The 14,460-nt window shown below is 42.5% G+C and overlaps 1 protein-coding gene across 1 annotated transcript; it reads left to right on the forward strand.

Annotated features, from left to right (window-relative positions):
- The first annotated feature begins 20 nt into the window (after positions 1-20).
- Positions 21-11,895, forward strand: pex1 (peroxisomal biogenesis factor 1). The gene is made up of 24 exons (XM_030063750.1): positions 21-246; positions 2,566-2,712; positions 2,857-2,940; positions 3,160-3,274; positions 3,646-4,379; positions 4,480-4,599; positions 4,765-4,888; positions 5,091-5,197; positions 5,399-5,484; positions 5,620-5,752; positions 5,904-6,000; positions 6,087-6,257; positions 6,433-6,587; positions 6,805-6,991; positions 7,160-7,326; positions 7,562-7,696; positions 7,801-7,865; positions 8,038-8,180; positions 8,400-8,503; positions 8,702-8,878; positions 9,583-9,825; positions 10,004-10,150; positions 10,607-10,737; positions 11,308-11,895. Exons 1-24 carry the CDS (start codon positions 139-141, stop codon positions 11,390-11,392), a joined length of 3,765 nt encoding a protein of 1,254 aa, XP_029919610.1. The 5' UTR covers positions 21-138; the 3' UTR covers positions 11,393-11,895.
- Positions 11,896-14,460: the final 2,565 nt, after the last annotated feature.

Genomic DNA, 14,460 nt, shown 5'->3' on the forward strand with positions numbered 1-14,460 from the left:
TGAAATTCCTTTCAGACACTCTTCACTCTGCTGCTTTGGTCTGTGTGCAGCACACAACACATTGATTGTCCGTTAGTTTTCTGAACAGTTAGTGGATAAAACTCACTAGTATGACTATATGAAGGTTATGTAACAGTTATGTTTGGCAATCAGGGCATCCAACCTGTCATCGTAGTTTTTAACAACACAAAAAACTGCTTTCTTCACCTCCCGTCGAACCTGATATCACATCTTTCCCTGCAGGAGGTGAGTTAGCTTGGCTAGCGTCAACGTCAAGTTAGCTAAGGCGAAGTTAGTTGAAGTTAGGGGAAAGAAGCCGAGCCGAGCATTGGGTAACTCGAATATTTCCTTAATGTATGTTGTTCTGTTAAAACAGGTTACTGTCTTCTACACGGGGAGGAGAAAATAATTTGCAAGCTGGCGTGTTAACTGGTGCTAACCTGAAATTCTCTCTGTTTTCATCAATGTTTGTTCACCAGACCTGACAAGTCACTTGTATTAGCTTCATGTGAATCTTCCTGTCGTCTTACATTTTAATTTCTACATCTTTTGGGGGGTATTTGGCTTACATTTTCTTCCTATAATGAGTGCAGTAATGCGAACTAAGCTACACTTTCTGTGTCATCAAAAATGACAGCCAGCCAGGCGTGTAAAGAGCTAGAGCCATGGTGCCTGACAGTATTTCACTGAGCATAATGAATTCAAGAACCAGTTAATTATTATGCAGGATAAATGTGCAGAGGAGAACGAATGTCTTGTTTTTTTAGGACAGGGTAAGCAACTAGAGAAGAGGGGTGTGATTGAAGAGGTGCGATTTGATCACTGAGGAGTGGAGATTTCAGCCTATGGTGTAAAATGTGGGGTCATTTTGTTTTGACCTGGAAGACACTTCCATCGCTGGAGCTGTCATGTCATCATGCTGTGGGGGAGTAACCAAGCAGGTGCAGGGAAGACAGAGCCAAGGCAGTGGTACATGGCAGCTTGCAGGTCATGGGCTGGTGTGTAGGGCTAGATCATGACCTGAGAGTATGGAGTTGTAGATCTCTTTGAAACCTTGTATGCCAGCACCAGCGTGTTGCTTTCAATATGAGCAGCCACGAGCAGTCAAAGGAGTGACACGGAGTCTGGGAGGTTGAAGTTGAGCGGGGCTGATGGGTCTAATATGGGAGGCTGACTAGGAGGGAACTGCCTTGGCCCACATAGGAGATGGCTGAAGCTTGAACAAGCAGTGTCTCTGGTGAGGAAGAGTCGGAAACCCATAGGATGGGGTGGTAGGACTGCCCCCAGCCCTATAAGGTTTCAACCTGTGCTGAAGTAACAGTAGGCTGATACATGAAATACTCCTTATCCAGGATGCCTAGGAGGGGATAGAAGTCTTTTCTGTCCCTTTTTTAAGAGGCCTTTGTGAAGTTTTGTTTGTATGGATGGAAGAATTGTCAAACATGTCTGGACAGTATCTAGGCACTTTGCATTCTGCATTGCTCTGAAAATTGTTGTGGTTATTTTCCCTTGATGATATGAGTAAATTTCTGTTGACTGCAACTAGTCTTTGTGCTAACATTTCAAACTGTTGTAACAAACTATAGCCACAGAAATATTATTACATTGAAAACTACTGTTGTGAATATTTCTTTTCTTTGCAAGTAAGAGGTGGAACTTTTCTGAATGTCCTGCAGAAATGTATGGCATTGAACACCATTTAAAATTAATGTGCTAATCAATATTTTCACTTTGTTTTTTACCACTGTTGTCGTAGTTCCATTGTAATTTCACTTGGTGGCGACAAAGTGTCATCTTTGAAATGGACCAAAAGACCACATAAGGAGGAGTAATGCGTTCTTTAAGTTTAATACACTGCCACTTTGTAGTCTTCCACCCTGTTTTACTTGGCCCATTAGTATGTTTTAAGAAATGAAAAATGTAGAGTGTGTCTGTGTAGTTTCAAAGTGAAGCCTGTATCGACCTTTACTGATTTGTCAGGGGTGACCCTTAGAATCAATATATCCACTAAGAAGCACTTATTTTAATAAAATTTCAGCCTTTAAAATGGATTGGCCTGTTACCTCCAATAAGGTTTCAGCAAAATACATTGTGTGGTGGGAGATAGCAAGAAGTCAGTACCAATTTTAAACGTTTTAAGTTCACTTCACTCAAGGGAGGATGCCTTTTACCTGGGTTTCCGCTGTGGATTACTGCTGTGTGATGTCGTTCAGAGTATAGCGCATGAGATGTTCGCAAAGGCATTTCTCCACTTTTACACAGAGCGAGATCAGATCAGTCTTTTCTCCTGCTTCTCTCCTAAGTCATAGAGCTACTGTAGGTATTGCAACCCTCCTTTTCCCTGGTTTGACAGATTTACACAGAAGTTAAACCTGTGTCAGCTTCACCATTAGTATTAATACTAATCACAGAGTTGATGTACACTGACAAAGAAGCTCTACCTGTGTGCTGACAAAGGAACATCATTATGACAGAATGATTTAATAGATTAAGTGCTATGGTAATGAGAAAGTACCACAACAAAAAGTATATGTGTGTTTGTGTCTGTGCGTTTATGTGTTTCAGAACCAGGCTTTGGAGTTGTCGTGGGGCGATGGGTCTCCAGTGTTCCTCAGCTGGACTCAAAACAGAGCCTCCTCGAACCTGGATGACCATAAAGTGGAGCTGTGTCGCCAACTGGGAGAGAAGCTGGGGTTGAAAGATGGAGAACAGGTAGGGGTCCTCAGTGAGGAATTTGTTCTTTGCTCCTTTTGCATGATACAAACCGGTAACTTTTCAACAGTATGTAGCAATTTCCTCCACAATCCTGGCTGACAAGGTGTTTAAATTGTGTGGTGGTTGTGTGGTTTCCTTCAGGGCTTCCTGCGGCCTTGTCAGCAGATCTCATCAGTGCATCAAGTGTTTGTGGAGCCTCTGTCTTCTGATGACTGGGAGATCTTGGTGAGTGAGCACACAGACTTACAATGGCCTAATGCCCACATGACAGGGATAGATAACTCTGGTCTCTGACAGTGATGGATTGATCTAAATCTTCTACCAGAGGGTTTTTGCAGTCTGAAAGTCAGTGTTATCCTTCATTCCAAGGACAGGTTTGTGACCCATGATGCTATTTTATGAAACAGTGCTTTTTTGTCTTTATCCTGTGGCTGACACCCTCAGGAGCTCCACAGCACCACTCTGGAGCAGCAGCTGTTGGATCAGATCAGAGTGGTGTTTCATGATGCCGTGTTCCCTGTGTGGGTGGACCGCCACACAGCCATCTACATCAGAATAGGTCAGAGTTACTGTATTACTAAAAGTAATTCATTATGCCCCTCTTTTGTCAATTTAGGAAAGAGCGACACTCTGTTTGATATGCCTTTTCTTGCCCTGAACTGAGAACTTAAAGGGAAGACAGATATGGGGAGAAAGATATGAAACCATACTGGCTTTGATATTTGGACCACATTTAACAGTGCCCTGATGAAAGGACATAACTGACTTGAAATGTAATATTCCAGTGTATAACAATCCTAAAAGGTTATGGTTCTGTGGTTCCAGCTATTTCTTTGCACTTATCACTGCAGTTGTTGATCTCCTTTTTAAAATAGTTTTGCCATAGGCAGTATGCATGAACAGAGTATCATCTGCTTTCTAACCCTGCAGCTTCACTCTTGCCGTCTGTATCCTACGGTCGTCTTGAGCAGTTCACAGAACTTGTTGTCTCCCCTAAGAGTCGCACTGGATTCGGCAACCCCAGTGGCTCTTCACCAGGAACCAGTCAGCGCCAGCATCCTAACAACCAGTCAAACTATGACCTGTCCTCCTCACCGGGATCGTCATTAGAAAGTAGTGTTCAGGAGACCAGTCATTACTCTACCACTGCTTATGCCTCCTCTGTTCCTCAAAGCCCGCAATGGGGTGGCATCGCTGACCTAAAGAGTCTGCTACGTTACATGTTAAAGGGTCCTTATGACCCTGTCAAGGAAGTGCCCCCTGTCCCCGACATCCCTGCCCTCCTTACAGACTCTGTGTACAGAGTATGTGGTACACCACCTAACTCTCTTTGCACAATAAACCATGCCACAACAGGGGTGGTGCATTTGTTTCCTTGGGGCCAGGGTGTAGATGTTGGATCACCTGCAGGCCACTCTGCAGTGACATACGGCATGCTCTCGAAGGTCCCCTCCCCTAAAGAACTGAAGAACAAAGCCAAGCAGGCTGTCGACAATAAGAAGAACAATGGTGTTCCCAAGGCTGCTGCTGCTGCACAAGATAAAGGAGACGAGGTGAAGGAAGAGGAGGCCGTCGTGGTCAGGCTGGTGTGCCACCACATGGAGAAGCTAGCAGGCAAGCAGAGGTGTGCCAACAGGGGACAGATCCATTGTGGCAGAGTCTGGGTAAGCATACCATCAATAGGTGATAGAGGAATGGTTTATTATGATTAATTTATCTGCTGTAACATCAGATTAACTATTGCTCTTTTACTTTGGTTTTCAGATCCCACAGCACTTGTTGACAAGGCTGAATATCATGCCTCATTTAACAGTAAGAATTAAGCCTGTCAGATCACCTGTCAAAGTAGCCTCCACTATTCGCCTACAGCCTTTAAAGCCACTGGTGAGTGTTTGAGCAGACTTCTGTGGTATTCATAATCAAGTAGTTTACCTGCCGAACAGAATTAGTTGAGCACTAGTGTGTGCAATGTAAAACTGCAAAATTTCAAAATAATTTAAGATGGACCTTTTCCTTATTTCCATGTGATCTTTGCCAATATCTCTTCAGCCTGAAGACGATGATGATGAGGAGATCCGGATGGCTTTCCTAGGCTGGCTGCACACTCAGAGCCATGAGCCACTGGCCTGCCTGACTGCGCGCTCTAGCTTCATTCTCCTGCATGGAGCTGACGGTGATCCAGTCATACACTTCCTTTACAAGCTTTTAGAAAACATATTTATAGGTTATGTGCAAACATGCTGCAGATGGCTATGCAGTAAAATTCCTAAAATTCTGCTCTAAGTGGTGAAAAATCAGAAATTGTGAGAATGCAGGGTAATGTTAGAATTCCTTTAAGCTGTAATAAAACTTATGTGTTTTTTTTTTTTTTTAAGAAAAAATAGAGTTTGCTTTAACTGTGATAAAGCCAGAGCCAGAGAGCGATCCTCCCGACCAGCTGTTTCTGCTTGCGCCGACTGTCATCGAGAAGGCAGACATAGAGGTACTGGGTACTAGTCATTAATATTATTCATATATTCATATTGTACTTTGCCCATAAATATTGTAATCCAGTTTCCATGACAATTCAGATCACTGTATAACTGTATGTGGACTAGGGATGACAGAGAGTCTTCTTAGAAATCCTCTGTGGTGCTTCCAGACTGTCACAAAGCTCACAGTTCCCATTATGGATCACATTCAGGTAAACAGAGAGCCAGTAACCAAGCCATCTGTGAAAGCTGGAGCTGACACACTAAACCCCGAGCTTCCTGCTCTGAGCAGTCTTGGGTAAGAAAGTTTCTACTGTTTGTGAACTTACATGTTAACACCTCAGCCAGGTGTAGTGAAACACAACCATGACCACATAAGACATTTACTTCAGCCTTCATTTTTTTCCGTTTCCCTCCTCTCTGTCTTTCCCAGTGGGATGAAGGAGCTGAGTATGACTGGATTTGAGTTCATCTCCCACAGCCTTCTGGGTAGTCCCCTCTCACGAGAGCTGGGTTCCACTGGAAAGGGACTGCGAGGTGGAGCTCTACTCATCACTGGTGCTAAGGTAGCTCCTAACATAATAATCTTAACATAATCGTAATATGTCATTTCTACATGGCTCCTATAGTATGACTAATGGAGCACAGGTTTTTATTTTAACCAGTGCTGTATACTGGCTAACATATAGTATGCTGTCTGTTGTTTTGTCCTCACAGGGGAGTGGCAAGAGTACTTTGTCTAGAGCCTTCTGCAGGAAAGCAAGAGAGGAGCTGGACGCACATGTGGAGGTGGTGGACTGCAAAAAGCTACAAGGTAAGAAAATGCACCAGCTTGTGCTCTCCTTGAATCACAGCAAATCACTGATGGCCAAATAGCCAACAAACATCCATTTTCCCCAGGCAAAAGGGCAGAAACTGTGAGACAGATGCTGCAGGACGTTTTTGAACAGGCAGAATGGAGGCAGCCCTCTGTGGTTCTGCTCGATGACCTGGATCATGTTACGGGGGCACCAACCTCAGCAGAACATGAGCAAGGCCCTGAGGCGCTGCTACAACAGTACATTGCACAGAGTAAGACATTTCATACTGTGTGTGGTTGATTTTAAGTGAGCATGTTCATTGTCATGTGTGATCACAGACAATAATAATCGGTTTGGGCCTTGATGATATTTTGTCTGCTCTGTTTGTGTGTGTGTGTGTGTGTGTGTGTGTGTGTGTGTGTGTGTGTGTGTGTGTTTACATACAGGTCTGAAGGATGTGGTGGATGAGCTGGTACTTCACTCTAGTCTGGTGTGTTTGATCATCACCAGCCAGACTGAACACTCTCTCCACCCCTCCCTGACTGAGGTGCAGGGATCCCACTTCATCCAGGGATTCGTTCACATCCAGCCTCCTGACCAGGTCAACACATGTGCACGCACACACACACAAACACACATTTGAAGGGTTAGTTCACCTAGGGGTATAAAAGCTCCTGCACCCCGTTAAACTGCCCGTGGCACCAGATAAAGCACAAAATCTGCCAAATATCAAAACTGGCCCGGGCTCCTAATTAGGGCAACTCATGACTGATACCTCAACATGTGCAATACCATGTGCATGTGCAATTGTCCTGCAGGCCCAGAGAGCAGCGATCCTGCGCTGTCTGATCCTCAGGAAGACTGGCCTCTCAGATGAGACCCTAAGTACTCTTGACCTCGGTGCTGTTGCCAAGGAAACAGAGGGTTATGTGCCCCGAGACCTGGCTCTCCTGCTGGAACGGGCCATCCATGCCAACACTGTGCAAAGAGGACACACTGATCAGGGTACCAAAGACTTTGGTTCTTGTGAGCTAAAATTATGTAATCCATAATGATACTCCATCTTGTTCATTCAAAGATGATTTCCAATTTGTGAAAATCCCCTACTCATCATTTTGTGTCTGACAAAGTTGATGCTGTGTTCATGATCGGTTTGTGCTCTGTCCCTTGTAGGTGTGTGTCTGCATTTGAGGGACTTCCTGCAGGCTCTGAAGGGATTCACCCCTCCCTCACTATGGGGGGTGGAGTTCCATGCGCCAAGTGGGGCAGGGCTAGAGAGAGTGGGTGGGCTGAGAGAGGTGCGACAGCAGCTGATGGACACCATCCTGCTTCCTGCTAAGGTCAGCATCACTAAAGGCCATTCAGAAGACGGTCTCTTCTGTTTTGGGATTAACACTCAGGGATCAATAAAATATTTCTGATTATGATTCTGATGATGAAAATTTCTTTGTTCTTGTCACCTCTACTTTAATCAAATCACATTTGGATTCAGTATGATTTTTTTTGAGCCAGACATATTTCTGCATGCTTTTGTGTACTATATTGCATATCTTGTGTGTCCTCTGTATGTTGCAGTACCCTGTCCTGTTCTCCAGACTTCCAATCCGCCATCGCTCAGGGATCTTGCTGTATGGGGCTCCTGGCACAGGGAAGACTCTGCTGGCAGGGGCCGTGGCTAAAGAGAGTGGAATGCACTTCATCAGCATCAAGGTGGGCTGATAATTGATTCTGACAAACAAATAGAAGACCACGTTTCTCTTTATTACAGCAACATGTGTCATCAGTAACATGGGGTGTTTGCTCCTCCCCTATAGGGACCTGAACTTCTCAGTAAGTACATTGGAGCCAGTGAGCAGGCAGTCCGGGACGTCTTCCAGAGGTTAGCTGACAGTTTTGCCTCTCCCAGCAGCATGGTGTCACTCTTACAACAATCAGGCCTTATTAGTGGCTAGTTGTAATTGGTAACATCAACTGTGTTTCATTGTCACTATTAAACATTCATACGGAACTATCTCTGCGCCTCTGACTGTGCCCTCTTCACCCGCCTTCAGGGCCCAGTCTGCCAAGCCATGCATCCTTTTCTTTGATGAGTTTGACTCCTTGGCCCCCAGGAGGGGCCATGACAGCACTGGGGTGACTGATCGTGTGGTGAACCAGCTCCTCACCCAGCTTGATGGGGTGGAGGGCCTACAGGGTAGGGTCACACAGCATTACATACAGCTTGTTTCCTCTGCAATGTACAGTAGTACGTGCTCTGTATTTTAATAGCCCAGAATATCATTTAAAATGAAGTCATAAGTCTCTTGGTATTTTTTTACAGATTTATTCAGTACTGCATTCACTTGTCAATGCTGCCAGTAGTCTGGGTGATGTTTTTATTTTTTAATGAGCCTGTGTCTGTGTTGGTTATCAGGTGTGTATGTGCTAGCAGCCACCAGTCGTCCAGACCTCATAGACCCCGCCCTGCTGAGACCTGGAAGACTGGACAAGTCCCTCTACTGCCCTCCTCCTGACCTCGTCTGTCTAATTTACATCATTCTTGCACCTCTAAACATCCTTTGTAGCACACTAGGCTTTTAGAATTTATTACCCACAAATCCTTAAAAGAAACACAACAATTTTCTGAGGTGATTCAAGACAGGTGCTTGGTGTTAATCCATACAGTCTGTTAAGCGTGGAACAACTCTCCCCTCTCCTGTCCTGTCATGTCTCCAGGAGGCGCGTGTGGAGATTCTCCGGGCTCTGAGTGCCGGCGTCCCGCTGGCTGCTGATGTGGACTTGCAGCAGCTGGCATCTGCTACAGAGCTGTTCACCGGGGCCGACCTGAAGGCCCTGCTCTACAACGCCCAGCTGGAGGCCGTCCACAGCACCCTGGGGACCAGCACGCTGCACGTCAGTCTGCTGTATTCAAAAGATGCCACCACTGATGGGCTGATAGTGCTGAGGATGGGGTTACCATTGGCAAAAATGGGGGAGGGAGGCAGGCATTGGTTGTCCACTTCACTTTCAAACACTACATTTTCCTTAGCAATGAAAAATATAATAATTTTTCATTTGTATTTCTATAAGATTCATACATAAAATATATAAAATGTCACCTAGAATGTGTCTGCTGCATGAGGAGTGACCTAACTTTACTATCAGCTTACAGTGGGAGCAAACATTTGCAACTTTTAACTTGTACACACGTAACACTTTTTTTGCTTTTGGCACTCATGTTTATTTAAAAGATTAATTTTGCATGTTTCTCAGCACATGTACCCATTTGACTTTTTCGCCTTAAGGTAGATTGTGTGCAAGCTGCTCTACTTTTGATTCAGTTATTACTTTACAAAATAGTTTAAATTGTCCTCGTTCCTGGTGTCAGGGATATTATAAAACACTCTTAACAACAGAAGCTATCAGAATCAGTGTGTTTTACCTAACATATTAAACAGCAGGAGCAGTTAGTTGATCTCCAAGTTGGGCTCTCCAAAGCCTTTGAAATATCACTGTTTTCACCTGTGCTTAGATAAGCTGCTCTGACAACCAGCAGAGCCATCCATCCTTTAGTTGTGTATCTAAACTTTGCCTGTCTGTTCCTGTGTGGTGATCAGGAGCTGACCTCCGGTTCAGACAGCGATATGAGCCTGTCATCCATGATCTTCCTGAACCACAGCAGCGGCTCGGACGACTCGGCAGGTGAGGGCGAGGCTGGCCTGGGGCTGGAGCAGTCCATGGTTTTACTGGAGCCCAGTGAGCTCCTAGCAGAACCTGAGAAACACCACAGCAACATCTGGAGACTCTACTTTGGAAGCTCCTATGAGTCAGAGTTGGGGAACCCGTCACTTTCAGGATTGGTGAGTGGTGCCGACCAGATAAAATTTTAATGCACTTACAAATTCTGTGTTTAATATATAAATATACAATGTTACACTAATATCTGGGCAAATAAGAAAACCTATCAGGTAATGGTAATATCTAAACATTTTGCCTTTTGTGTATCAACTGTTTTTGTTTGTTTGTTTTTCACTACAGGGGAATCAGAATCCCTATGTGGGCAGCTCCCTCCCCCCGGCCTACATGCCCTCCCTCCAGGCCGGCTATGAAGAGGTAGGCTCAGAGCAGCTGGAGCGCCTCCTGCAGGACATTAACAACATCAAAAACAACTGCAGGAGAGCCAATGTGAGTTATGACACAACCAGGGAATTAGATTGCACCCACAAATTTTGACAGTTCTGACTTCACTCTCTTCTCTTCTATTCTTCTTGTCCTCTATTCTGTTCTCGCCTGTTCTATTCTGTACTACTGTTCTGTTTTAATCTGTACACAGTGATCTTAAGCACTTGATTCTGTTTTCTTTTTTTTATTCTATTCTGTACTACTGTGTTTTACACTGTAATTTATATTAAATCACTCTATTCTGTTTCATATAACTTTTTTGTTTTTGTGCATTCAGTACTATTCAAACACTAGTCTGTTCTGTTCTATGCTGGTGTATTTTATGCCATTGTGTTCTTCCCTGTTCTGTTCACCTCTAATAGCTGATTTCATTACACTGGTTATGTAAGTTAATGTGCATGATTACTCTTGTGCTTGTGCATGGTTGTGCATGGTTTTTGTGTGTGTGTATGGATGCAGGAGGAGTGTGTGCGGGTCCAGTCAGCCTCCAGCCAGCCAGGTCTGATGCTGTGTCAAGCCCACGTGAACTCGGCCTTGGCTGTGACCAGGCCGTCCCTCAGCAAAGCCGACTGGAAGAGATACACTGACCTGTGAGTATGAGGCGGCCAGACACTGCCGTAGCAGCCGTGACTGACTATGCTGCTGTCACTACAGGAAAACTGTAAAAAAGTCTATATAGGAATTGTTTTCAGATTTATGCCCCCATTATGTCCCAATTTACTCAGCATGCAGAAGGCCATGTAAAATGTAAAAACAGCAAGTCAGTATGAAAACAACAAAAGCTCATATTCAGTTTTGCGCTGTCTAAATTATCATGGTTTTTAGCACTCTATGAAACATTGACAATTTTATCTGTCATTGTTTTATATTAATATTTTGTGTTACAGAATCTCAAGAAATTTCCTGCTATATTTTTCCTGTACACCTTTGAACAGGAGTTTCACAGCTTGTATCAGTCTATGAAGACTGAGAGTCTTAACGTTGGCAGAAGACAATAAATAGATGCCACCAGAAGCTTTTAGTTTACATTTGATTTTCAGTGCCATGACATTCCTCATGAAAACAGAACCCAAGTAGTGCAGACAACAACAGCAACACACAGAAAAAAAGACATTGCATCGTTTGTTTGTTTGTTTGTTTTAACAATTATTTCTTTCTAGGTATGAAGCCTTTGGTGGATCAGGAGAGGGGAAATCTCAGCGCTCAGTCACATTCAAACCAGGACAACGTGTGACTCTGGCTTGATCAAACACATCTCTGTTTCACTCATTATATTATGGTTTTGATGCTCACTTGTTGATATATTGATATTATAGCTATCAGTGTAGCTTGAGAACAACTTGAGAGCTTAAAAATGATGCAAATGAATATAAATACTTAAGGTGTGCTGCTGACTTAATTATGAATGTAACAGGGATGGGAATTGACAGATCCCTCGATGTGATACGATTCACAATACCTGGGTGCCTATCCTGCTTCTATTGTGATTCTGTAATTATTGTGATTCAATATTGCAAATTGTGCAATTTTTGATAATTTTTATTAACATTATACTATGGAAAAAAATATGGTCAAAGTATCAATTAAGGGTCAGCATGGCAATGTTGTCATCAAGTCATCAAAAAAAAATGTGAAAATGAAAAAAATGTGATTTGTTACTGATATGATCCCTAGAATGTAATGCATTTAATGTAATTACTGTATATATGTACAATATCAAAAAATAAATTCTATGATTATTGGTACAATTGAAAATGGATTTCTTTGTAGAAATCTCATGATGTTCTGCTAACAGCCACTGGATGGAGACATAATAAACTGCACTTTAATTGCCCATGAAAAGTGTTGCTGGACACAAAATTGATTTGATATGCTTGTGCCAAAACAAAAGACCAAAACATGATAATATGTCGTTTTATTTACTAGCATGTTTGTGGATGTTTGATTATCAGCTTACCAAAATAATTTAAATGCAAACTTGCTCTCTTACCAGTCCAAAAGTGACATAAGGACTATTTGCATATGCAAGGTTGTTGATTATTAGATGATGGGTATAGAGAGCTGCCGACTTAATGACTATTACAGAGGAATTCACAGCTCATACAGTCTAACTATGGTGAAAACACCATCAGTGCCCTGTGGTTAGTTCTGCAGTCAGGCAGCTGGTCCTCTGAATACCCAGTAGTCAAATTAATTGAATTCCCTGACTTCATGCCTAGTGAACAGGCTCATGTTATACATAATGTAATATAGTTTCTGCATAAGTCTGTGGAACTCACTGTAGAGCGAAATAAGTTTGATATGTCAGACTAGATTAATACAAACACAAAAGGACAAAGGAGGGTCACATCCAACTGCACATATTGCAAACAGTCTGAATGTCAGGTGGGTAGCCGGCTTATCACAGCTGTCCAAAAATCACTTGATGGAAATTCAGTCACATTTCTACACAAATTAAAGTAAATTGCTAACTTCTCAAACTTGCTGAAATGTCTTCTGTCCCTCCAGGCGTATGGGGGAGATCAAAAGGTGTTGTAAACTCATTTGGAGTTGTCAGCAGATTTATTTTGAAAGCAAAATTTGAGACTTTCAAATCTAATCTTCAAAATATTCATCAGAATCATAGACTTAAAAAAAAAAAAATCTGCAAGCCATGGTGACAAGAATTGCGTTAGATATTTCAATAAAAATCATTTCTCTGTTGTAATGCATTATTCACTCTCACAATCCACGTCTTCGGTTGAAACAGCGACTGTTTTAAAATGATCTGAGCAATGGGAGATGAGGGGATGAACAACAACACAAGGAGAAGTTTAAATTGGAGCAGCTCTGGAGCAGAGAAAAGTTATTAAACTCCGGCTCAGCTGATGTTACAGTCACTGCAGTTATTAAGGAAATGTTGCAATGGGACAAATAGCACCCATCAAATAACTTGCTTTAACACACACACACACACACTGATCAGCACTCATGAGAGACTTTACAGACAATAAAATAAAGGTTTCTTCCTCTTTTTTAAGATTCCCAGCCCAGCTAATTGACGACAGACCAGCAGTTTCTTGTGGTTATTTAACTACGATGAATTTCCTCTGCAAATTTGTGGAAGCCACTCAGTTTTCTTCCATGAGCTGCGATTAGAAGCTCTAGTATTATCTGGAAATGAAATGGGACTGCTGTAAAGGACTTGCACAGTATTTTTAAAGACATAAGGCATACTTTACTGATCTTATTTTGGACTATTTACATTTAGATAGTATAAACAAAGACTGACAGTTTCAGCAGTGCGATACGTTTGTGCGAATACAAGATCGGACTATCATAACAATAAATTTACTGTCCTAGGATATAGTTGCACTATATTTATGCAAACACGGCACAGCTGAAGATGCATGATTAATTTTTTGTTTTCCTACAGAGGTCAGAGAAGATATAATGTACTGTATTTGAAGGAATAAAGATTAGACATTGTAAATGGAAAAGAGAGAATGACAACCACATGGAGGGGTTTGTCATACAAAACAGTTATATCTGTTTTTGTTTTCGTGCCTTCTTGTATTTCATGCCTTTCATCATTCACCAGCATTCAATATAAATGAGGTTTTAGCTCATAATTTTGTTACGTTTTTACCCAACAAAGACAATACTAAAACAGTCTCCCTAGCATATTATACACATTGTAGGCAATCATAACATTTATGGATGCTGTTACATATCATGCCAAGGATATATTGTACATACATATGTGTCAGTCTATTGTGCTGATGAATTTGTGTATGGTTGATGGTTGAATGAGTAAGAATCAGCTTCATCAGAGCATGAAGGCCAAAACTGTGACATACAACCACATGTTAAAACCCAGAGACCCGGAGATCTATCTAAAATACAGCTGTCTCATCTCTCTGTGATGATAATATTTAATGAGGGTTTTTTAATCTTTTATTTATCAAATGAAGGGTTCTGATGAGCTCATGCTCTATTCCAGTACTCTGCCTCTCTCCTCTCACTTTCTCTTTTGCCTTCATACGTCTTTACAGCCTACATTCAAATTTGTGATCTTTAAAGGTACTTTTAGAGCCAACTTCATGTCCCGATGGAAATATGAAGTGCAGCTTCCTACAACTGTCATACTCGACCAGACTTCAAAGTCATCCTTTTTCTCCTCGGTACTGTAACTAGAGATATTTTTACACAGCCAAATGTGCAGGTGACATAAGCCTTGATAGCACGTAAGAAAACACTACAGACTTTTTTTGTTTCATTTTGGAGGCCGGGGCCAGTAAACTAACTTAGAACAAGAGTGCTGATCTAAGCCA

The sequence above is a fragment of the Myripristis murdjan genome, chromosome 11 (assembly GCF_902150065.1).
Source record: "Myripristis murdjan chromosome 11, fMyrMur1.1, whole genome shotgun sequence".
Taxonomy (NCBI): Eukaryota; Metazoa; Chordata; class Actinopteri; order Holocentriformes; family Holocentridae; genus Myripristis; species Myripristis murdjan.